Below are 27127 nucleotides of genomic sequence, written 5' to 3' on the forward strand. Positions count from 1 at the left end.
CTTGGCTTTATATTTCACAGTTCTCAACAACATAGGTCACAAACAAAACAAAATGTCAGTATTATCAAATTGCTTTTGGCGATCTGAAGACGCAATATAATTATTATCTGGTACAAACTGTCGGCATACGGACAATGCTGACAATTTCACAGATTTTCATCCTCGAGTTACGATGTAAATATGACTCATTTAGCCTCATAATCGAAAAAACTCACAAATACGACAATTGAAACATTGTAGCACTTTTGCAACCTCATTATGGAGACTTGGAAACTGTACCCAAAGATGGCGAATGTAGATATCCTGGACAGTTCTAACATAAAAAGATTAGTCATTAAAATGGGAATTATCTTGTAGGTTAATCAGTTACATCTGCATATGCGCAGGGTGCTTTCAACTGAAACAGCAAATGGTCTGAAAAAGAGCTCAGAAACAGGTGTAATATTGACAATGTCCTCAAAATCTTTATAAAACTATCTGTGTAATGACTTCCAGTAGGACTGCACAAGGCCACTCGCGTTTTCTGTAACGCCAGAGAGCATACAGAACTGGACTGCTTTGTCAGTATGTGTCCCTTCTACAACGCGATTTTCTGTACAAATGCATCCCCACACCTTGCAATGTGTTACTGTGGGCAGTGTGCAGTCAAGCTCACTTAAAGCGCGAAGTCTGCAATTCATTCCGGATGTTCTAATTTTCGTTCCTGCACTCGTTTTTCCTTCCTAAATTGAGCAACAGCGAATTTTAAATTGAAAAATCCTTCCAAGTATGCCCTTGACATAACCATCGTACTTTGCAGAAATGTATAAAATCTCCCTACTCTTTGTTTAGTTCTACTGAAAGCTGTCGAAACTGACATAGGAATAATACGTACGAGTTTAGAAGTTTTGCTGTTCATACCACTAATTTCTTCATGTGTTCCAGGCCTGCAAATTTAGCATAAAGTGAATCCCATCTGCCGATCCTTGTAATTTTTCACCCTTTCATTGGCCACTAAATCCTTAAATCTTTAAATTATTTCTACATGGTACTGTATAGTCGTTTCGTAGCAAATATGTAGTGCCTGTCGCTTATGCAAATTGAGGATTCTCATCCCTCTCTTCTGTCATTCTCATTCATTTTAAAGGATTGCGATGATAGATCGCTAGAGTGCCCCTTCTCGTGCAAACAGCCACTGGACCTGTGATTGTCCTTCATACCACGAACAAACAGTGAGGGTTAAACATAGTTGACATTATGGTCCTGCCAAACTCAGAGAATTTTGACGACAGAAAAATGCCGCACAGCAATGCTAAATGAAATGTCAACTTACTTCCGATAAGGACCGAGCAAAGCCGAGTGACAAGCCCAGCCTTGACCTGTACATGACCTGCATACATCGCACATGTGAAGTCTGGCATGCCGTAGCTGGCCCTGGTTTAAAGGATAGTACTCAATTTCATTAATTTATTTCACCTAAGTGCAAAAACAGCAGTTCACCTGTACATTATAAGCGCTCTTTTAATTAAGAACAATATTATCATGCTTATTTTCATATAATTTGATTGATAATATCGGAAATAATTAATAGCATTGAAAAAGTTTTAATTAAAATTATCGATATATAACAGTACAGAATAACGCCTGCAGCAAAGCAGAGCTTCAGGGAAATCAAAGAGGGTTTAACATGGCTACGTTTGTTTCTAAATTCTACTGTATAAACCATGCGTGGGAATTATTAGTTCTCTTGTCTTATTTTCTGCGCTCTGAATAAGTCTATGTAGCTGCTACTTGCGATATATGGGACATTTCCGTGTGATATGCTACGGAAGGAATCAGGGCGCTTTTGTTCTATTGCAAGAAAATTGACTATAGTTAATTTATATGGGACAGACTTTCGCCATAAGGTCACGGATTGAGAATATCTGAGGAATTGTGTGCGCGAGAAAAGTAGCGCTCAGTATTTTACCACTCAGTATTAAATTCTATTACCAGCCAAATAACTGATAATAGAATTTGTGGACCATATGAAGGGATGTTACACTGAATATAAGAATGGAACTGGACAGTTAGCTTTGTGAAAATAAAAGCGTATGAAGTTTGAATGAATGTATCGAAGTATAGTAATGGACCATAGTCCTTGCTGCAATATCTTTGAGTGATGAACTACAAAAATCACAGACATTTTAGTGCCGTAATTGCTGAGAGTAATTGCTGAGAGTAATTGCAGGATCAACACTCCCTCTATACAGAATGCAGTCCTTCACGATCATCTAATTATTGTTGAATATTGTTAAAAACTAAAGTGATTTCCCTAAGTACGAGTGTATTAGTAAATAATAACTAACAGCGAAAGATGGTATTAACTATCTTGTCTTCAGTAATGTGGCTACAAATGAAGAGTGATAGACTGAGCAAAAAGTTAACATTAATTATTATGAAAACCCATAATTTAGTCACTGTTACAGTGAAAATGTATACGGCTGCTGCATCTGATTTACAGATATAACTAAAAGTCGGGAATATACAGTAGATAACAACATAAATATCTTATGTCAGAGAAGTCAACAACAGCAGATCGATGGAAGGCATCTACAATGTGACTTGACTTCTGCAGCTGTATGTGCCACCACATATTTACTTAATCTTACTTTCAAAATAAACAAAAAAATCACTGCTTACTAAACAAAAGTATTTTTCTGTGGAAGCTCCAAATCATAGCACTGTGTAGGTTCTGATTGCGGAGTCTGACTCCATGATGCCACTTCATTTTAAAGTGCTGAATGTGTATAGCTTTTTTCATTTGGGGAATGGAATCATGAAAGGAGACTGGTTGAAACATATTCATTTAGCTGAAGGAAAATATAATTCCGTATATCCTGCTAAGCTGAGATCACTAGTTCCTTCAGAGGGTCTCTCACATTAAAAATGAATGTTTGTCTAATACTTTCTGCCCTGTTTTGCACATTTAAGCATCGTCATTGGATATGCCAAACAAGACATTTCTATTTTTGCTGTTTAAGATACCAGCAATAGAAATATTAGAACACAGTGCAATTTGCCAAAAGTGGCACGCCAGTTTATTGTTCAGTTTCCAAGCCAAATACGAACTGATAGAACCTGGATGAAGTACATAATCGCACTCATGATTTATTACAATGACAGAGCAGTTAGCATTAGTAGAGGCATCAGTTTGAATACATACCAAAAATCTCTTGAAAGCAGCTTGAAACTCCTGGTTTGGTATTCTGCCATATCTAGCCCCAACTCACCCAGCGACTTCTCACAGCACTGGAAAATACTCCCAGCTGGTCTTGACTGAGTTCATATGTTAGTACAAACGTCATTCCTGGTGCAGATCTGCTTGCGATAGCATCATATGCAGCTAAATTATACCTATAAAACAGTTCTAGTCCAGAGAACCACAAACGTTCGACAAGAAGATTATTCTAATGTAAATAAGCAATCTTATCCTTGCTTTACACATCAGGATCACTATACGTGGCAGAAGTCATAAAATATAAACGCTTATTTCGCGTAAAAAACGGACAGTGTGACATGGATGGACTTCATTTTTTATAAAAGTATAACAAAATATTTCACGCATATCCTTGAGGCGTTGTAAGAGTGGTAATGCTACTTGCCAAACTGAGGTCTTGTCTTCTAGTCCTATGGAAGCAGTGACCTACGAGTGCTGGAACTTAAATAATGGCAACTATTCATTCACAACCGATGCATAAGAGTTACATGTTTGCACCTGTTACTGTCCTTCAAAGTAGTCACCAGCGTTGTGTAGAACCCGTTGCCAGCGATGTGGAAGGCGTTGTATACCGTTAACAGAGCCTGTTCTGTTGATCGTGAGAATGGAGCTGTCTACAGCCTGTCGAATCTCTGGAACAGTTCTGACGAGAATGCCACAAAGTGGTTTCTTCATCTTCAGAATCAAATAAAAGTTACTATGACTTAAGTCCGGGGAGTATGGTGGATGGTACAGTACTTCTCAGTGCCATCGGCCGAACAGAGTAGCCACAGCTTGCACTGTATGTACCCAAGCGTTACGTGCTTCTTTCGCAAAGCTGGTCGCAGGTGGTGCTCCAAAAATGAACAACAATACTGTACATTGAAGGTCTGCCGTGGGGAAACATAATGCGTTAGGACAACACCATCACAGTAATACACGAGAATCACCATAACTTTAGACTGCTCCATTTGCACCATCAACATAACAGACTCTGCTAACGGTATTCTACGCCTTCCACATCGCTGGCAACGGGTTCTACACAACGCTGGTGACTACTTTGAAGGACAGTAACAGGTGCAAACATGTAACTCTTTTGTATTGGTTGTGAATAAATAGTTGCCACTATTTAAGTTCCAACCCTCATATAAGGTTGACAGTACAACAGAAACAGGTATTTACTGAAGAAAAGTGATTCTGTTGTTTGCAAACAGAACTGTCAGTATGTTCCACCAGGTAGTGCAGAAAATATCTCCTTCTTATCGAATCAGGCAGCACACAATGGCAGCCATGTGGCAGCTCCGGCAAGCATGGTCTCGCAGCTGCAGGTGAGCCAGAATTAACGAGACATGCTTTGGCTGCACCCTGCAATATCTCTCAAACGATTTTATTGAAAATTTCCGATAAAAAAGTTGATTTTCACGGCATTTATAGCTTTATGTGGCAGCGTCATAGTGAATGCCCATCATCGCCCCAACAATCACACTTGTGATATTCTCATTTAAGGAAGGCATTGTCAACATTCGGAAAGTATGTAATGAAAAATACGGGTCGTTATGATTTTGCGTTTGCTGCATATTACATAAAATGTTACTGAGAAGGGAATTTAAAGGCACAAAATTTTTATTTAGACTTGAGAGGGGGCCTCTATCGGTTTTCAAGCTCGAGAAAATAGATTTTATGCAGTGTGATCACTTCCAATTGCACTCGTGTGAGAATGAAATATCGCTAACATACCTCACATGTACTAAACAGTTCGAGGTATCGAAACGAGATTTCAGCAAATGACAACACACAAAGAGGAGAATATTTTGACGTATTGTTAATATACGAACTTTCTCATCGATAGGTAGTGAAAAGAAAATTTGCTATTATGAAGTTTCTTGTCTTATGTTATGCAAACCGGTAGAATGAGTTTTGCATGAGGTATTGACCTCTTTGGTCTCCTATTGCTTGTTTAATGAGACATACTATTTCAATATTCTGTGGCAATAGCTACTGCAAGGTGAGTTTGTACAAATTACACTGTATTTCGGCGAAAGGAGTAAAATTAAACTTGTCATCAATATAAATGTGGGTGTTATTCATAATTTATGATGCTTTATCAAATGCAAAACGACTAACAATTACGACAAAACAAAAAAATTCATACACATATAAACAGCCAATTGTGTTGCAATTTTGGCCCTGTACTCTAACTTTTTCTTATTAGGGAATGACTGGAATCGAAAATTAGCTGAGACTTTCTCCCTGCTCTTCGTCTGAGAAATATGAATATTTTTGCAGAAAGTATGTATTATATTTTTCTTTCTATCCCAATTCACGGTGAAGTCACAGACCAATGCAAGAGTCGTGACACTCCACCTCGTTTTTCTTACCCTCAGCGATAACGCCGCCCCAAGCAGCCAGGAAGTGACACTTCTGAATACAGTATCCGATGAGTGCGAATCCTACTAACGTTTAAACTGACTTGCAAGATAGTTTTTACAATAGGTTGTGTATATAGTGTCATAAATATCGCCAAAAACTAAAAAATTACACCATATTTGTGATTATTTAGTTTTCTAAGGACCCTGGAAGAAACGAAAGGTGCATTGCAGGACAGTTTATTTATGATGCTCTTGTAGTGGACAGGCGTTTACTGAATAATCTCGTTTTGCTTTAATAACAAAAACACTTGCTAGTAAACACCAGAAAACCCAACTTTTTATGGAAAGAAGCATGTATAAGCCACAACAACTGCAGCTTCTGGAACAATCACCCAAATATGATAATAAATTATGAAAAGCAATAAACCTGTTTTGCAAAGCAGGAGAAACCAATTCCATAATTATTACTGAATTGGCGCCACAAATGACAAGAATCTTCAACACATTCGCTTTAGAGGCAAAAGTAATTACATTTACATAAATATTAGTGTATTAGAAAGTCGAATGAAGTGTAAGAAAGGGCAAATCATTGGATTCCATCAAAATTTTTTGAGGGACAGGTAATGTATCTATGATAATAATAACAGATGACAACAGAAATATATACTTCTCATGCATTAAATGTATTTATATTCTCTTGATTTCAGCAGCATAAGCTGCAAATATAGAAATATCTTAAAGTATTTCTCCGTGAATGAGTTTTACCTTATGTTAATGAATCAGTGGGATTCGTCTGGGTTTATATATATTCCACGATAATTCAAGTCTCTTGATAATTTACCAATGCATGGAACACAAAAAAATTCCACTATTCCATTAATTAAATAGAAAAATATTAAAACCAAACGTTATCATTTCGATGCATGTGACTGTCTGCTTTCTCAGCTCTTGCTCCAGCTGACAAACGGTAACAACTACTGCACCAGAGAGCCTCGTGACTATATTTATTACACTATTGTGGAGTGGTGTACTTCTTCACTGTAATGCCCTTTTGATGTGTTAAAGATAGGTAATACATGTTTACAATCTATTTGAACCTTAATGAATAGTCTCAAGCGGTTCATAAACCAATAACTATCATGTTTTCATAACTTGCCATTCACTGACAAACAGATATCATATTAGTAATTTCTAATAGAAAAATGTTGTATTTTTTCTGCAGAATAGAAGTGACCCAATAACACTCTGAAGCCGCCAACACACTGACAACTTGCAGAACCTTGCCAACTATTAGTCAAAGTCAATATCACTGATGAATTAAAAGATATTTGTAGTAAGAAGATTCACTCGCTCATTCTGTACAGAGATAGTAACGAAAAGATGGTATGCTATTTGCTGTACTTTTTCATATATGGTACCAGAGACAATGGTAGTGTACAAATAAAACCCTTTGGTAAGTTTCAGTCTCAGCCATTCTTTGTTAAAGATACAGGATACCTGTGTAATTGCATCAGAATTGGCGATTTATTTTCATCTGACTTGCTAAACTCTTTAAACACTTCATCTTCAGAGAAGTATGGTACCTTTATTTAAATGTCATGTTAAATTTTGCTCCTTTTGCCAAAACACAACAGAAATTGAACACGCAAGTGACTATCAAAACAAATGACAGGTGCTAGAATAAAAAGTACTGCATAACTGGTGAAAAATATTTTTACCCTCACTCTGTGCCCTGGTAATGAACTATTTTTTCATATATGTCTATGGCTATTAAGGTTTTTTAATTTCTGTTTTGGTAACTGTAATGTGATGTATACACACATTTATTGTATGTGATATGTAAAACTTGTCATTGATGATACTTCTGAAAGAGGTTATCAAGTCAGATGAAAATAAATCATCAATATTTTGTAATCACAGAAAAATTATGTAACTTGGTGTATCTTTACCAATGAACAGCAGGGACTAAAACCTGCAAATTGATCTCATTGCTACATTTCAGTTATCTGTGACATATGAAAAATTACAGATAATAGCATACCATCTTTCCACTCCCAACCCTATACAGTGTGACTGCGTGAATCTTATTACTACAAATAGTTTTAATCCATCAATGGTATTGACTTTGTTGGCAAGGCCCTGCAAGTTGTCAGTGTGTTGAAAACTTCAGAGTTTTATGGGGTTAGTTCTACTCTGCAGCAAAAATGCGGCATTGTTATATTAGAAATTACAAATTTGATGCCTGTTTATTTGTGGATGGCAAGGTTATGAAAGCATTACAATTGTTACTTTATGAATGGCTTGAGAGTACTCATTAAGGTTAAAACAGATTGTAAACGTATATAATATATCGTTAACTCATCGAGAGATAAAGGTGAAGAAGAATGGGGATAGGAAGAAGAATGCGAATAGAAACAAAAATGTGGTACACTATTTGCTGCAAATATTTTTGGTATTTCTCAAATGAAGAACAGGGAGAAAATCCTTTGGTAAGTTTCCATTCCAGTCGTTCCCTATCAAAAATTGCGTTGTGTTACACCATCCTATTAAAATTGCAACACAATGGGCAATTTATTTTTGTTTGAATTGTTAACCTTTTCTCAGATGAAGAAGCCTCATCAGTGGTGAGTAATGACTACCTTTATCTTGTTGCCAGGTGTAATTTTGCTTCTTTTGCCAAAACACACAAATTCAACTTGCAGTAGCTATTGAGGTAGAATCTAGAAACTGTGTGTCTTATTAAACAAGCAATAGGCGACCGGAGAGGTCAATGTAAGAAGAGAAATTTCATGTTTATTTTTATATTAGTAAATTCTCTTTTAATTAGTTGTCGATGACGTTTTAAAGATTAAAATACTGAATTGAAAAGAAATTTAAAAAAAAAAATCGAAATAGAGAAGAAAGTTCCGTATGTCATCCAATTGGTAAAATACTCTCTACTTCGCATGCTCTCATTTGCCAAAATCTTGTTTCGATATTTCGAATGGATTCAGAGACATGGGCTTTGTTATGAATATTTCATTCTCTCGTGTGTACGACAAGTCATCGCCCTACATAAAATCCATTTTCTCGAAATTGGGGACAGTTAGAGATCTCTTCCCAAGTGTGAAGAAAAATTCATTTTATTTGCTTAATACGATTCTCAGTAACTTGTGATATAATACGGCCCAAAACGCAAAATCAAAGCGACCCATAATTTTCATTGCAAAACTTTTCGAATTTTCCTTCATGTCTTCCTCAAATGCGAATAAGAAATAAGTATGGCCATTTGCGAGGTGATGGGCACTTAAGTATGAAGCTGACATATAAACCTAAACGTACTGTAAAAATAATTTTCTTGTAATGAATAGTTTCTGTGAATTCGTATGAGAAAAAATGAATGCGAGCGACGTACTACTCATAATGGGACTGCTGTACCTTGACAAGCTGGCTAACCAGCGTTCTCTGTGTGCACTTGTATGCGCAATGCTAGACAGCATTACAAGTCGGCAAGCAGACTATTGGCTTTCTTTCAGTTCTTACACTTAGATGTTGATGACGATAAAATGACGTGGTCTATGTTTCATCCTATAGTCCATCCAACACATTTATGCCCAGCAGCTTCCAATCCCATGACAATGGCCATGGTGATTTGCAGCTACTGTTAAAAAGAAAAGGACGAGTTTTTCCATACTCAAGAACAGCATTCACAGTGGGGCTGTATTATGGCTGGTGTAATGTTGGTTTAATGTTTTCTTCCGAACAGTAATTAAATAACTTTGAACACAACTCGCTAAATTTGTTTTAATTTATTATCGTTCGCGCTTCACGAATTATAAGTTCCTCTTAAGAAGTGCAGCTATTAACATCACAGAGTTATTTTGTGCTACAACAAAATAAAATTTAAAAAAAGTGGATGAAATTAATGGCTCCCTACGACAATAGAAATTTTGAGTCTGGAACTTTCGTTTTATTGTGATTATCCTCAATAACAAATTACTGTAACAAACTCAAAAATAACGAAATTTATGAGAAATACAGGCAAGGATGACACTAAGTATTACATAATATGACAGTTGCAATATGATAGATAATTATTTAATACATTAACAAGAATCAGAGTTCAGTATTTGAGAATGTGTCGCCATAGCAATCTTTAGTCTCTTTCCCAACACTGAAAATTTATACTGAGAACATATTCCTAAAGAAGCTGTAATACAAGAAATGGATGAAACTTACGATTCGCTCAGTCGAATATCCTTGTTATTTGGAACCTTTTCTGTGGCTTATAATCGACTACTTCGCTGTAGTGTGCTGTAATATCTATGAGGTTGTTTCCCGCGGAATCTGCGTTTTGTGTAATTGCAATTGGAGTTGGGTGGAGTCATAGATAATTGGATGTGGTGTAGTGGAAGCGCAAGAAGAATTGACTAAGTGTGGAAAATATTTTAGCAACGTTCATTTGTTGTTCTTACCGTCAAGATGACCTGGAAACTCTCGGAGGGAGCACTTGCTGTGAGTTTGTAAATTAATTTGGAAAATGTGAAATAGTTTACGTAAACGAAGTGACAGCTGTTTATTTGGTTTCACGTTATCTCACCGATTGTATGCTTTTTCGAAACTAGATGCAGAAAAGCGGAACTTAACTTAGAATCATGTTATCGCTAAACACGGATGTAACAGTATCGTTTGTTTGTTTATAGAGCAAAATTGAAACTAGTACCATGCTGATGGATTATTATCACCATATTGTGAGCTAATTAGCATTGATTATGTTCACTTGAAATGGTGTCATGTAGACTGTCTCTGCCATTTGTATGCGGATTTGCATCCCCCCTCCGCCTGTATGCGATGCAAGTCTCTTCATTATCGTACTTATGTAAACCGATGACACGCTTTCCATGGTGAGGTATTTTACTTTTTTCGTATACTATCACATTGCCCCCCCCCCCCCACCCCCACCCCCCCTCCACCCTCCACTATGACCTCGTGTATGTGGTCACAACTACCTATATCGAAGATCGAGGTCCAGGTTGGTTGGAAGATCAGAACGTGATTGAGAGTTGGGGAAGCCAGCGAGTATTAATTACAAATATAGATTGTGATACAGCTTTGCTTGAACTGTTGCATAGGTCAGTGTTTACGTTTGTTTTGTCTTGACTGCACCTCTCGTCAGAAAACGGAAACTGCTTGGTAAACTCAGGAAACAGATAATTTAAAAGTTTTCAATAAGTGTTTTGATGGATATTACGTACATGCGTAACACATAAACTACGGAAAGTGCAATGGGATGTGCACTTCTATCCATTTTTTTTTATTTTCAGACAATAATGCGTGGCGGTACTGTTGAAGATCCGGTAATGCAGATATTGGTGAGTATTACTTATCCTCGTTTCCCAATTTTCTTCCAGTCTTTAATGTTGTAGTTTGATCTGGTATATGTTCTATCTCCGAAAAAAGCAACATACTTTGAAGTATTTCTTACACGTACCAGGATTACCATTGTTTGTGTAAGTGTTTTCTTTTCTGGCATTGCAGAGGGAGAGATTTAGGGAAGGTAGCACCACCCCTGCACAGTTCTAAGAGCGTGGAGACTTGTTGCGATAAAGGTGTTCAGGTGTTGGCAAATGCAGGGATGGGGTGGGGTCTACATTGAGAACATTAATATTGTGATGTTAACTAGTTCAGAGAGTTAGTCCCATTACGGAGCGTCACATAACTGATAGGTGAATGAGAAACAAATTAGTGTTCCTCACATTTCACAAATATGAGATTTTTTATCTTGGAATTCTCAGATAACATGAAACTTGATGTGTCAGAAAATTCCATTTCAATATGAAATCCATGTGAGATGTTTGAAAAGAAAACAGCAACACAATGAGCATAGCAATATTAACACTTTTGAAATAGTGCTTGGGATGTCGATGACACTTTGTTGGACTCAGGTCCTGCCTCAAAAATGTTTAGTGTAATACCTGACGGTAATAAAATTTCATATAAATTAACTTCTCACTGAAAAGCAGATTCTCTTTTTCTGTGAAAGTTGATTAACTGATAGATCGTTCAATTTGCAGGGCAGCAAGAGAATAGCTGGTGCAGGCTCAAGTGAGAGGTATCGTCTCCTGGTTTCTGATGGCTGCCATCTGAACAGCTTTGCCATGCTTGCAACCCAGCTGAATGACAAGCTGACATCTGGAGAGCTATCAGACTACTCTGTGGTCCGAATGAACCGTCTGATTACCAGTATGGTTAACAATGGAGGAAGGGGGGAAAAGTGAGTTCTTATTTGATAATGTTGTAGCCTATTGGAAAGATAATAGATTTTTCAGGTTTTTATGTCTATTAAATTAATCTCTGGTATGTAATTAGAAAGTATGAATCGAAATACAAGCCTCCAGTTTGTATTGTGACTGTTTCTCCCATTTTATTTCTGTCACAATGTTATATTGCCCAGTGGGATTTGTTTAACAAGGTGGTGTCCAGTTGCAGCTATTGAGCCATATAATGGATAAATTCAGACATAACTTCCAGTTCGTGCTAGAGGTGTGGTAAGAATCCCACTGTTTTTATACAATTCTTTGTTAAACGAAAACGGTATTTAATGTACAGTAGACAGCTACTGAATCAGTCATTATTGAATGTGTGTTCATAAGTGCCTCTAAGTATGAAGAATCTCTTGTATTAGATCCATTTTTTTCTCCTCCAGTGTGCTTCAAATAAGCTCTGTTTGTACTAATACGAATGGGAGTGAACACAAGCAAAAGAAACATTCACAGCAGTCGCTGTTGCTTCCACCACTTACTTGTAATAGTGAGCAAGCCCACACAGTGGAGGAAATGGACGAGAACATGTGCAAGCAAGCATCAAAGAATGAGGTCGCTGTGCATCTGTTCTATAAAGGTCATAAGCATATAGGTTTGTTAGGAGGGCGATGCTAGTTTAGTCATGAAGGAAAACTGTGAGTGTAAATAGGATTATTTGAAAAGGCAAGCCCTTTGATGGTGAATTAATGTAGGGGGTTGAAAATATGGATTCGTGAATCTTCATGTAAGGGTGAAATGTGTGGTGGTGGAGTGTCAGATCCCACCTGTCGGCTTTGACACGTGACGTAAGGCTGTTGTGGTGTGTGACGTCACGGAATTTAGTGTGTGAGAGTGGCGTGTTTGTAGGTGTCGTTTTGATGTGATCGGTGGTGCTCTCTGGTGGTGTGTTAGGTGGTGTTTTTGGTTTAGTTTGAGAGTGTGGCGTCGTGTGTGAATTTTGGTAAATTCCTTTTTTATGTCTGGTAGGTATGGATTTGACTGACAAGGTCAACAGTTTTCGGCTGTGTTGGGGGATGGGGGACAGTGCGTTGTCTCTAATAAAATTTCTTCTACTATTCAGGTTTTTGGATGAAGTCGTGAAGAAATGAGGCTTACTTAGAGTTCCGGCATCTCGGACCAGGGACGGCTGTATGTGGAGATGTAAGGATAACAGGTCAAGGGAAGTGTTGGATTCCAATGTGTGGCTGTGAATGTTGGTATTGGTATCGGGAGATGTTTTTGAGCTATATAGGTCAAGGGAAGTGTGTTAGGTCCTAGTTTATGGGATTGGGAGCTGCTGTTGAGCTATATAGGTCAAGGGAAGTGTTCGATCCCAATTCATGAGATTGGGAGCTGCTGTTGAGCTATATAGATCAAGGCACGTGTCCGATTCCAGATGATATTGTGTTCAGTGGTATTTGGGGAGTTTTGTGATTTCGGTTTTTTTCGTCGTTTTGCGTGGTTTTGTATGGGGGTGGGTGTCTAAATTTGTTTATATTTAACTTCCTGGCAGATTAAAACTGTGCGCCCGACCGAGACTCGAACTCGGGGCCTTTGCCTTTCGCGGGCAAGTGCTCTACCAACTGAGCTACCGAAGCACGACTCACGCCCGGTACTCACAGCTTTACTTCTGCCAGTACCTCGTCTCCTACCTTCCAAACTTTACAGAAGCTCTCCTGCGAATCTGCCAGGAGGTTTCATATCAGCGCACACTCCGCTGCAGAGTGAAAATCTCATTCTGGAAACATCCCCCAGGCTGTGGCTAAGCCATGTCTCCGCAATATCCTTTCTTTCAGGAGTGCTAGTTCTGCAAGATTCGCGGGAGAGCTTCTGTAAAGTTTGGAAGGTAGGAGACGAGGTACTGGCAGAAGTAAAGCTGTGAGTACCGGGCGTGAGTCGTGCTTCGGTAGCTCAGTTGGTAGAGCACTTGCCCGCGAAAGGCAAAGGTCCCGAGTTCGAGTCTCGGTCGGGCACACAGTTTTAATCTGCCAGGAAGTTTCATATCAGCGCACACTCCGCTGCAGAGTGAAAATCTCATTCTTGTTTATATTTAGTTTGTCCCCACCCAAAAATTCCCTATTTCCCGCACTTGTCCCGTTAGTGTCATTAGGCTTTTTGTGGAATGTGTGTGTGTTCGTTTTCCGATGTATTTTCATCCTCATAATGTGTACGTAACGTCTTTATATGTGCCACATTGGAATTGTGGTTTATCGTTGTTTCCGCCATATTTGTGATGTCATGGGTCAAAGCAGACGTGCGGGATCAGATGCTTCCATATTTCCGAAAATTGCAAACCAGAATTCTAGCCGCGAACAAAGTCAGTTGAGATTGTTAGAAACTAGATGTTAGTTTTAAGTACTTGTTTTGCATTTCAAATATTATCTAGCTTGTGGCTAATTCAAATTCTTCTTGTCTGATGGAAGCAATAAATTATTTCCATTTTCTCGCTTACTCAGTTATTACGTTGATTGGTTTGGAAATTCCTTACCAAGCAAAATTTTTCGCCATTTTGCCCTTTGGATGCCTTGGATCCAACACACTACTAAGAAATTTATATTCCTCTGTTAGTAATATTATTCTCCTCTGCCCCCTGCATTGTTCAGTAATTCTTGCAAGACAACAGCAGGCTTCAAAAGTGAATACCACACCTTAGCATGTGCTAGTGCTAAGCAGTCACAACCAAATGATGTTAGCATTGGCTTGCATTCTGTGTAAACACTCATTCACTTGAGTTCACTCCACTGAAAATCAAGATTTTGATAGAGTAACTCTGTAAAATACTTTTTTAAGTTATTTATTTGTTCTATTTTTTTTACTTCACTGCTTCAGTCAGCTGTCTTTAGTCACAAAATTAAAGGCATTCCTAAAAGTAGAATAATTATATATAAAAACAAAGATGAGGTGACTTACCGAACAAAAGCGCTGGCAGGTCGATAGATACACAAACATACACACAAAATTCAAGCTTTCGCAACAAACTGTTGCCTCATCAGGAAAGAGGGAAGGAGAGGGGAAGACGAAAGGAAGTGGGTTTTAAGGGAGAGGGTAAGGAGTCATTCCAATCCCGGGAGCGGAAAGACTTACCTTAGGGGGAAAAAAGGACAGGTATACACTAGCACACACGCACATATCCATCCACACATACAGACACAAGCAGACATATTTAAAGACAAAGAGTTTGGGCAGAGATGTCAGTCGAGGCAGAAGTGTAGAGGCAAAGAAGTTGTTGAAAGACAGGTGAGGTATGAGTGGCGGCAACTTGAAATTAGCGGAGATTGAGGCCTGGCGGATGACGAGAAGAGAGGATATACTGAAGGGCAAGTTCCCATCTCCGGAGTTCGGATAGGTTGGTGTTGGTGGGAAGTATCCAGATAACCCGGACGGTGTAACACTGTGCCAAGATGTGCTGGCTGTGCACCAAGGCATGTTTAGCCACAGGGTGATCCTCATTACCAACAAACACTGTCTGCCTGTGTCCATTCATGCGAATGGACAGTTTGTTGCTGGTCATTCCCACATAGAATGCATCACAGTGTAGGCAGGTCAGTTGGTAAATCACGTGGGTGCTTTCACACGTGGCTCTGCCTCTGATCGTGTACACCTTCCGGGTTACAGGACTGGAGTAGGTGGTGGTGGGAGGGTGCATGGGACAGGTTTTGCATCGGGGGCGGTTACAAGGATAGGAGCCAGAGGGTAGGGAAGGTGGTTTGGGGATTTCATAGGGATGAACTAACAGGTTACGAAGGTTAGGTGGACGGCGGAAAGATAGACAGATGACAAATGGTAAAAAATATCTGAACAGTAATTTGTTGTGTTAATGCACAGAATTACACCCAACTCAAGGATAACCATTGTTATAGAAGTTTGAGTCAACTGAGACTGAGCTGACTAGTGTTAGACAATTCAAAAACATTTCATGTACAGTTTGGGATAATGAACTATACATACACAGGAACATAACTACACATGCACATTGCTAGTCTTATACATTGGCTATATGAGGCAGCGTTGTGAATTACCCACAAGGTCGTAGTTTAATAATGAATCCGTGTGGAGCATTATATAGGGTTGTGCTTCACACAAAATTTTACTGTCTGTTAACTATTCTAGTCAGTGGAATTGCTGCTGAAAAGTTAGTTATGTGTTCCATTGATCAATCACACAGAAACTGTTATGGTGTGGAACATGTCAAGTGCATAAGAAATGCATACATGAATCATGAATCAAGGTTTTTCTTTCTTTTTTTTTAAAATTTTTTATTACATACCAGATTCCCTTAAATAGCACAAAACGCATATATTATAGCTACAGATGTATTTGTTTCTATTCTGGTATTCGTCTAGGATATGGAAGAAGTTGTCAAGGAGATATGATTTCAATTTATTTTTGAAACTGTTACTACTGTCTGTCGGACATTCTATTTCTTCTGGTAGTTTATCGAAAAGTTTTACAGGAGCATATTTTACCCCTTTCTGGATATGTCTTTCTATCTTCTGATATTATAATCATAATGTCACTCTTGCTTTTAAACTGGCCCATACTGTTGAGAACAAATGTCATTACTGAGTAAATGTACTGTGAGGCTGTTGTACGAATTCCTAACCTTTTAAGCAGATGCCTACAAGATGTGCAACTGAGCCCCACATATTATTCTAATCACTTTCTTTTGAGCAGTGAATACTTTTTGTTTAAGTGCTGAGTTACCCCAAAATATTATTCCATATAACATCAGATAGTGAAAATATGCAAGGTATGACGGCTTGCTAATTTCTATGTCCTTTGAATTAACAGTTATTCTGATAGCAGAAGTGGTTGAACCTAGTCGCTGTAGGAGATCCAAAATATGAATTTTCGAGTTAAGATCCTCATCTATGTGTGCACCCAAAAACTTAGTATGCTCTACCCTGGCCACTGACTTCTGTTGATGTATTATATTTATGGGAAGAACTGTATTCCATGCAGGAAAAAAATTGAATGTACTGTGTTTTGTCAAAGTTTAGAGCAAGCCCATTCACAGAAAACCAATGAATAACTTTTCCAAAGACATTATTTGTATCATTTTCTGTTGGAGTTTATTTTATTGGATTAATAATGATGCTTTTATCTTCAGCATACTGTGTCTGTTTAGCTTCTTGTTTCAGTTAAGAAGGGAGGTCATTCGCATATATCAAGAACACAAGGGGACCCATAATGAAACGTTGAGGAACACCTAATGTAATTTCACCCCAGTTAAATGAAGTGGGAAACTATCCTTAAATCACTTAAACCATCTTTGAAACTTTTTGCTTCTTGTTCTGTAGATGTGATGTAAACCACTCATATGCCGTTCCATGTATAGTGTGGAATTGTACTTTCTGTAATATAATGTCATTCTTCACACAATCAAATGCTTTGGGTAAGTCACAGAAAATTCCAATTGGTGATATTTTACTATTTAAAGACTGTTTTATGTGGGCAGTGAAATTGTATATTGCTGTTTCAGTAGAACAGCATTTTTGAAATTCTAACTGTGATTTAGTAACTGTTGAGATGGCTAACCACTAGAGTACAATACTCTCTTGATGATTTTTGAAAATGCGGTAATCAAGGATATACTGGCCAGTAATTATTGACATCTGTGGTGACATCTTGAAAATAGCACATTTTAAACTGTCTGGGAAAATATCTTAGGTTTGTGATGCATTACGGATGTGACTAGGTTTGTGATGCATTACGGATGTGACTAGGTTTGTGATGCATTACGGATGTGACTCGGAACATCTGCTGTAACTGATCCACATTGTTTTAATGTCTTGTTGGAGATATCAACTCCAACAGGACATTTATTTTTCAAAGATTTAATGATTTTCATTATTTCACAAGATGCTGTTGAATGAAAATAAATATGACAAGGATTTCCCAAAACTGACTCTTCCATGTACTTCTTGGCTTCTTCTTTTGCATTATGCTCACCAATTTTTTTCACGTAAACTTAAGAAATGGTTGTTAAATACGTTAGCTACTTATGTACGATTGGTTAAGGTGGTCTCATTCTCTTTAATAGTAATACTAACTACCCCCAGTGGTTACTTTTCTTTTCTCTTTTCTAACAACATTCCATATTGATTTTATTGACCAAGTTGTTAATTTCGTCTCTAATATACAATTTTTTTGATTTGCTGACAACTTTTCTCAGTATGTTACAATAATTTTTATAGTGTAAAATTACGTCTGGGCCTTTACTAATTCTTGGTGTCTCATACCATTTTCTTTTTCTTTCTGAAGGCACTGTTATACCTATAGTAATCCAAGGTTTCTTTGTAAACAGTTTTGTGTTAAATTTAGTAAATTTTTGAGGGCAACAATGTTTGAAAAGGGATATAAATTTATCAAGAAATATTGCATTTATTATTAGCATTTGGCTGATTATATACATCTCCCCACTTGTACCTAATGGTTTCTGAACTGTACACCCTGCTGGGTTTTGTAAGTCAGTCAGTTGTGCATCGTGGTCTGAAAATCTATTTATCACAGGGAAAGCATGTGTTAGTTTTACATCCTCTTGCTGTACAAATACATTATATATTAGAGTGCTGCTGCCTTGAGCTATACGTGTAGGGAAGTAGATCACTGATTCTAAGTTATTAATAACACTTCAAGTTCATTTTTCCTATTGGAATTGCCTAGAAAGTCTACATTGAAATCACCTCAGATTAATAACTTCTTCTTTTTGTCTGACAGACTCAAGCTTTTTATGAATAGCTCCCAATCTGCTAATGGGTACTTGTACACTGCTGCTAACAGCCCTATGAGCTTAAAACCAGAAAAATGCAGAAAACTCATTTATAAGGCTTGTTTAATTCTGTGAAATTTGAGTTTCTTCCAGTGTATAAAATGTTCGAATAACTCTTGATACTGCAGCTTTGTGATACCCTTGATAATCGATACTTCAAGAGGTGCATGCTGCACATCATTTTCAAGACACAAATGCAATGGGAAGTCACTGTGCAAGGAAGTTTAAAACATCGGTATGTAAGCATTAGTGTTTAACACTGTTCTTCTCATTTCAAATATTCGTAAATATTAAAACGAGTACTAAGCTGGTAATTTGCACTCAATTTTCATGCAGTAATCAGTATTTGTAGTTGCTGGAAGTCCGAAGGCTATAATGCAGTGTTTTTATATGTATCAATACAGGTTACGTATACATTCTGTGCATAACTTTTTATTAGTCTCTAGCCCTCTTATTTCAGTAATATGAGATACCCAAATCTAGTAGCTATTGCAAATGTGTGTTACAGACGTGTCATGATAATACTCGACCTGACGATATTGGCAAAGGGTACCGAGGTGGGCATGAAGATTGGCAATCCTGTGGCCTTTCCAGATGGTGGCTCCAGTGCAGCAGCAACGCCTGCTCCCACAAAGCCAGCAGTAGCGTCTCCTGCACAGTCGAGGCCACAGGCAAATGGCAGTAAGTGCATAGTTAAAAACTCGTTGCTATGCTGTGTGAGAGGTAGAGGTCCCATATGCTAACAATGTGTGTAGAGTGTAACTAGGTTTCCTATATTGTAAGCTGGTTTATGGATTTTGAAACTGTGGGTACTTCATATGCCAACTGTGGATAATCATATTTTCAGTATCTTACCAGTTGAAACATGTAGGCACTCTATTTGACTGTGTGTGTGTGTGTGTGTGTGTGTGTGTGTGTGTGTGTGTGTGTGTGTGACAGAAGCTGTTGTTTAATGTGTTTTGAGCTGTGACGGGATCACAAGAATGTGTGGACAGTTGATTAAAAGTATCAATGATGGATCTGTGCAGACATATTTCATAGCAGTGCATTGAAGTACTTGTGCCAAAGCTAGGGTTTTCATATTATTGGAACCAAATTTGGGACATTTTCAACATAAATCACAATAATTGAGGACAAATGAGTAAAAAGTGGGGTACAGTACAATTACTATCAATATAGGCTTGGTAATAATTCATTTTCAAGTATTTCTACTGTACTGCTGATGAGAGGTGTTAAAACAGTATTGCATACATAATTTGGGTTCAAATATATGTATAAATTTCATGTATTTTATTCTGAGAAGATCGTACAGACTCAATGGTCTTTAAGTAGTACTTTTTAGTGGTGTTATTCACTCTAAAAGTTTGCTTATGTTAAGTATCAAACTAGAAGTCCATATGTGGGAAGCTAACAAATGTGGTTTTTATCATTGTCAGAGTAATTTGAGGGGTATTGTTATAACTCTATCCATAAAGCTTTACTGACTGAAATTACTTATTGGATAGGTGCATTAGAACCTGCAATAGCTAGTGAAAATTCACCAATATGTAGTTGTCGGTTTTAGATCTTGAAGAGTTAATCTGAAGTGCAGCTTTATGTTTGCTACACATTGTGTATCATGTCAGTCAGTGTTTCCTCGACGTGCTAAATTTTGAACCACAAACTGTACACTCAGCAATGTCAGTGTGTTTTTAATTGAAGATTCTTGCCATGACTTACTGTGTAGTTTGCGTTTTCCCGTGATTAATGCAGGAAGATAAAGATCCAGTTTGTTAGACACTGAAAACGTTACACTGCTGTAAAACAGATTGATGTTATCACCGACTGCGACATAATCGCGTATACAAACAATGATCCAATACTGTAAAATGCTTTTTTATTTCAGTCTTTGATCACAATATGAACTCTGTAGACGATGACCGGTTTCAGTCTGTAATGACCATCCTCAGATCTAAAATAAATAAAAATACAACTAGTGAGCAGTGTGTCTTTAATCATAAAACAGCAGTATGTATCACAATATACTGTCATGCAACCACGGAAATGTACAGATACAATATGGCTTTTTTACACCATGTCCTAAAGTGATACGGCCATAGTGGCATCGTCAAAACATATAATCAGCATAGCACCGTCACATAGATTTAAGATATGGTGTAGAATAGGCCACATCATAATTATTGCCAACCAGCCACTGAAGTACAGTAGCATCCAGGAACCTTTTTGCCTACACCCTCCCTAGATGTCGCTACTGTGGGCTTGCTTATATGTAGTCATCATTTACGCAAAAACATAATCTGATAAAAGCACATTAGATAAAATGCATGTAGCAGACTTATTAAAATTGACAACTGTCATCGAATCCAATTGTGATGCATTAAAAGATGAATGCAGTTATCCATGTAAAATTATTAAAAGGAATTATATGAAGAGTATAGGTCCGACCCTTTCTTTTTTTTATGGTGAATTTACGGTCAATAATTAATATAGCGTAATACATTGCCTGTGGCAACCTATAAATTGCTTATGAAAGATAAAATGTCTATATGACAGCTGAAAAAAGACAGATCAATGAACAGCGCCTTCTGTTGGGTCGGCCACTAGTATCTTATGTAGACGCGCACCGATCGTAAGAACTTTACCAATAGAGGGCTTTACATACATCGTGACATGTCTCCCACAGAAAACGTTTAAACAACGTATAAGCATTCAATAAATAAAATTATATAGTTTGGTTATACATTTGATGAGTAGGTAGGAGATAATCAGTTACAGGATTAGAGCAACATAACTCATCAAGTAAGGCTAGGTACAAATACGCGAAGCATTATTTGGTTATCGTAGTATGTTATCAAATAAAGCAAAGTAGGCGTTGGGTACAAAATCGCTCTGTCCATTTTGTACCCTGGTGGGCTCATGCCTTTTGGCTTTGTAAATTTCCAACTCCTCCAACAGGCCTAAAGCGCCACCCTTCTCTGCCCTGTGTAAAATACGCATACAACTCTCGATATTGTCTACAGTGTGGCCGGTTTCTGCTAAATGCATTCCTAATGCAGTTTTATTATGTGCTTGCAAATGCTACCTGAATCTAATTTTAAAAGAGTGGCCAGTTTGACCGATGTAAAACTTGTCACAACTACTACAAATGATTTTGTAAACCCCATGCAGTTGTTTACAAGATCACAATATCTCTTGAGTTTCTGAAAGAATCCACGTATTATTTTGAATTTGACAACAAATGTAGTTCAGTTTTTTCGTGAGAGTGGAGAATAATGCCAACATCAGGATAACTAAGTACTGTGTTAGGGTAGGTGGTTATAGTTTAGAAATAAAAAGCATAACTGAGACTAACATCTTGGACATATTGATATACCCAAAGAGTGTTTGGAGACATAGGGACTCATGTTGCAAATTAGGACTGTCCTGGAAAAATTGTGAGAAATGGGAACCCTAGCAAAGCTTGAGGTGATTTTATCATGCAATTTTAGTGTGTGTTTAGAAAAATGTCATAATTCTGAAGATTCACAATGCATCTTTCACACTCAAAAAATTTGCATATGATGTACAGCAGAAGTCAGATTTGAACAATACCTGTACTTTTTATTGCCATCACCAACTGTAACCCAAACTGTCAACTGCCAACCCAGCCTAGACCTCAGTCTAAGCAATGGATCAGCCTGTCAGACTAACCTACGTTTAAAAAAATAAAAATCATTGTTTAATCACTTTTTGCATGCGTATGATGTCGCACCACATTTATTAACAGGTGAAAGCTTCATCAGTAGGTTCAGCTGACCCAGTTGACAATATTAGTTTTTCCTTGTGTATGATTTTTGGACCTGTAGGTTGTCTCAAAGGTGATAGTTGGATCGTAAATTGCCGAAGCTAAAGAATATAATGTCATGAGATTAACTAAAATTCGTGTTATGTTTGTATTTTATGAATATTAACAATTGCAGACAGGCACAATGAAAAGACTACTAAATACGCAAGGAAGAAGCAATCTGGGTGGCTGGGGGCAAGGAGGGGGAGGGATAGCAGGGTAAGGGTCAGGAATAGTAAAGTGTTGCTGGTGGGGCATACAGGGATGAGGTAGAGAGAGGGCAGGGCAGCTATATCCAATAAGGAGTTACACAGAGGGGAGGGGGGAACAGAAACACAAGTAATAAGACTGCAGACATGTTGGTAGAATAGAAGCTGTGTAGTGCTAGAGTAGGAATGGGGAAGGGGATAGGTAAATAAAGGACAATGACTAACAAAGATTGAGGCCAAGAGGATTGTGGGAGTATGGGACATATTGCGGAGTAATCTCCCTGTACAATTCAGAAAAGCACATGTTGTGAAATAGTCATTGAAATGAATAACATTGTGTTGGGCAGCATGCTCAGCAACTGGGTTGTTCAGCTGTTTGTAATTCACAGTTCATCAGTGGCCATTCATGCGGACAGACAGCTTGTTGGTTGTCACGCCCACATAGAACACAGCACAGTGCTTGCAGCTTAACTTGTAGCTCACATGATTGGTTTCACAGGTGTGTCTGTGATGGGAAAGGTTATGGTTGTGACCAGACTGGAGAAGGTGGTGGTGGGAGGATGTATGGGAAGGGCCTTGTATGTAGGCAAGTCATGAGGTAAGGGGTTGGAGGCAGGGGTCGTGTGGGAATGGACAAGAATATTGTGCAGGTTCCCTGGGCAGCGGAAGACCACTGAGAGGGGTGGGAAGGATGGTGGGTAGGACATTCCTCATTTCAGTACACAAGAGGTAGCTGAAACCCTGGCAGAGAATGTAACTCAGTTGCTCCAGTCCTAGGTAGTAGGAGATGGTAGTTGACTGTAGAGAAAAGGCAAGAGAGCTCTGTTTTTGTACAAGGTTGGGAGGGTAATTACAGTTTTTGAAGGCCTCAGTGAGACCCTTGGTATATTCCGAGAAGGGCTGCTGTTCACTACAGATGTGTGACCAGGCTGTATGCCGGGGACTTGGTATGTAATGAGTGGCAGCAGTTGAAACGGAGGTATTGCTGGTTGTTGTTAGATTTTACAGTGACTGAGGCAGTGATGATGTCATCTTTGAGGTGGTCAACATTGAGGAAGGTGGTTTGTTGGGTAGGACCAGCTGAAGCAAATTGGAGAGAAGGTGTTGAGGTCCTGTAGAAATGTTTTTGGTGTCTCCTCACCATCAATCCAGTTCATGAAGATGTTGTCAGTGAATTTGAAACAGCAGAGGGGTTTGGGATTGTGGGTGGTTAGGAAAGATTCCTCTAGATCAGGCTGTTCCAGCTCGTCGGCTCCGTTGTGAGCCGCGGAGCGCTCCCTGCTCCAGGGAGCCGTGTTGCTCACTGTGACCGACCATTCAAGTGGGCCGGCCCGTGGGACGGCTGGCTGAGGCAGGCGGCAAGGCAAGCGTTTCGATGTGCCAGCTGCGTTTACAAAATCGACAACCTCATACTCTTAGCTCCTAAGACGTGGTGACATGCTACACCAGGAAATACGATGTTCAGGAAATAAATAAGAAACAACTATTTTACAAGAAATTGCATACTAAATTTATTGGGCCTCTGTAACTTGACATTTTCTTTTCATTACAAGATCGGAAATATCAGGCGTCAAAGTGTTCGCAGCGTTAATGCGGAGGATGGCCTTCATTGTTGCATTCTGAAGAAATGATCGTTCCTTATTTTTTACTCTTTTCATTGCTGGGAAAAGCTGCTCACAACAATATGTAGATCCAAACATGCACATGATCTCAGCGACATTGTTGTGAAGCTTGGGAAATGTTTTTTGCTGTAATGAACGATACCATCGTGACAAATCCAAAGTGTTGTAGTACCACTCTTTCAACAAAGTTGAATTTTGTAAATCAATAATCTCCAATTGAAGTGACGATGACAAGTCATTGGGGGAAATTGAAAAAGGAGTGCTGAACACCTAAAGTTCCATTTCCAAACTAGTGAGGTCTCAGAATCGTGTTTCAAACGACGTGATGAGCTGTTTTAACTTTGCTTGGTAATCGCCGAAAGTAGTACCTTCAGGTAGTTTTAAAGGAGCAAGACGATTGAAGAACGTTAAATGTCCATTACTCATTTGCCTCTCAAATAAACGTAACTTTTCCATGAACGCTTTGATCTGGTCGTGCATGTCAACGATTAGTTGCCCTTTGCCCTGCAGTGACAGATTTAAATTATTCAGATGCGTAGTTATGTCAGCTAGGAACGCCAGGTCTGATATCCATTTTATATCTTTCAGACAACGCATTTCTTCCCCTTTCATTTCAAGAAAGAGGCATATTTCCTCATGAATGGCAAAGAAAACATCAAGAACTTTTCCCCGACTCAGCCAACGAACTGTACTGTGGTAAGGTATATCCCCATACTCCGCTTCCGTATCTTTCAGGAATCCTTTGAATTGGCGATGATTCATACCGTGACGCCGCACAAAATTCACACACTTCACGACATCTTTCATTACACCACCTAGCTCTACTGTTTCAGCAAACAGGGCCTCTTGGTGAATAAAACAATGAAGAGTCAAAATGTCTTCCCCGAATTCGTCCCTGAGTTTATTTTTCAAACGAGAAGCAAAACCTTGGCGACACCCGATCATTTGTGGTGCAACGTCTGTCGCTACAGAATGGAGCTTATCCCACAACAAATTCATATTGTCCACTGATTCACAAACAGCTTCAAAAATGTCACGTCCTGTTGCGGTGTAATAGAGTGGTACCACATCCGAGAGTTTATCAGTTACTTGCAGCTCCATGTCGACACCACGCACAAAGACTGCAAGCTGAGCACAGTCCGATATGTCGGTGCTTTCGTCAAGCGCTAGTGAAAATGCAACAAAGCTCTCCGCCTTTTTCCTGAGCTGTGTCTCTAAATCCGCTGCCATGTCCAGGATTCGACGAGACATTGTTTGCTTCAACAGGCAAACCCCTTCAATTGCCTGCACCTCCCTTGGAAACAAACGTTCTGCAACTGCTACCATGCACAATTTTACGAGTGGTCCCACCGAAAACGACTTGCCACTGGTCGTGAAGATATGAGCGACCCTGTAGCTTGCTCGAATTGCAGATTCAGTAGTGTTTTCTCCGCTCTCATTCACCAGAAAATTATAAACGCATTACAGAACACGGACTATGTTGCACATTTTGATACCCTCCGTATTACGAAACCGTTTTTAAACTTACGTCTCCTGGTATGTCGTTCTTAAGCCTGGCTACCAGTTCTCCGTGTGAAACGCCTTCTACCTGATCGTAGTGTGCTGCGTGAAGACGTGTATAATGTTGTATGTTGTACCTCTTCGCAGAATTAAATACTTTGACATACAAGACGCTGCGGATGTCCATTCCTCTCAGTGAATAGAAAGGTATCCTCCAATAGAGGTACAGGGCTCCCGCGGCTAATCATAGCTGTCATTGAACACGGATTATTGCGTCACTTGCGGCTGCATGTGGCCAGGGGGCAGTGAGTTCGCTTTCCCCCTCCACGCGGGCTCCGAGCTGCCGCAGTGAGCGCTCCGGAGCGCTCCGGCTCCCTGGAGCTCAGTTGGAACAGCCTGCTCTAGATGGTCCAGGAGTGGGTTGGCATAGGATGCCATGTCGGTGCCCATTGTTGCACCCTGAATTTGTTTGTAGGTGGTGCCTTCGGAGTAGTAGTAATTGTGGGTGAGGATGTAGTTGGGTCATCATGATGAGGAAGGAGATTGTATGTGTGGAATCCATCAGGCATTGGGAAAGGTAGTGATCAATAGCAGCTAGGCCATGGGCAATAAGGGAACCTCACACGTTCAGTAATATTGTCAAACTATCAATATATTGACACATTGTCAATGCTAGAAATATTGATGAGCAGTATTGATGGGCCTCAAAATATTGTCAGTATCGTCGATACATACTGAACGTGTATGACCAAATATTGACTATTTGACAGTATTCTCCATTCAGATGTTAACAAGGCTTTAGGAACCAGCCACGCAGAATTAAAGTACAGTGTTAATTTTTTCAGTTCGCCGTTGTGTTTATCGTACCTCAGAGTCAGTTTTTAAGGAGTCTTTCTCTCGTAAAAGAATTTTAATACCAGTAGGCTTATGCAAGGTAATCATTATATATGCCACTTTAGGATGGTTAATGGGGGGTTCTGCACGATATTGTGTACTTTATTAATTTGAAAATGTGGTGCTTATTGTTGTTACACAGCAGTCTTGAAAACCACTCCCCTTTCAAAAAATTTGTCGTAGATCTATAATGACTATTATAAGAGGTCTGCAAAATGCATGTCGGTTTCACAAAATTACGTCAAAGCGCACAAAAAAAGTGTTAATTGCCTGAACAGGTCGTAGCCAGGCAGATACAATTGCTTCACACGTTTCCATAGAATTTTACAAATTGTGCTTGGTAATATTGCATAACTAAACTTAGATCATTAGAATGATCTGTCTGTCATCAGACATCTCAAAGTTACTCGTAATTGCTTCATAAACACAACTGCCTCTCT

General features: G+C 38.8%; 1 protein-coding gene and 1 non-coding gene across 2 annotated transcripts in view; one reads left to right on the forward strand and one right to left on the reverse strand.

Annotated features, from left to right (window-relative positions):
• Window positions 1-9875: 9875 nt before the first annotated feature.
• LOC124550875 (replication protein A 70 kDa DNA-binding subunit) overlaps window positions 9876-27127 on the forward strand; it is a 74943-nt gene continuing 57691 nt past the window's right edge. The window contains exons 1-4 of the mRNA XM_047125626.1: window positions 9876-10080; window positions 10890-10937; window positions 11640-11839; window positions 19148-19320. Coding sequence (XP_046981582.1) covers window positions 10048-10080; window positions 10890-10937; window positions 11640-11839; window positions 19148-19320 — 454 coding nt within the window. The 5' untranslated portion in view covers window positions 9876-10047. The remainder of the gene's footprint in view (window positions 10081-10889; window positions 10938-11639; window positions 11840-19147; window positions 19321-27127) is intronic.
• Trnas-cga lies at window positions 13391-13465 on the reverse strand. The gene has a single exon. It is a non-coding gene; the product is annotated as a tRNA-Ser (tRNA).

This window comes from Schistocerca americana, chromosome 9, assembly GCF_021461395.2.
Source record: "Schistocerca americana isolate TAMUIC-IGC-003095 chromosome 9, iqSchAmer2.1, whole genome shotgun sequence".
Classification (NCBI taxonomy): domain Eukaryota; kingdom Metazoa; phylum Arthropoda; class Insecta; order Orthoptera; family Acrididae; genus Schistocerca; species Schistocerca americana.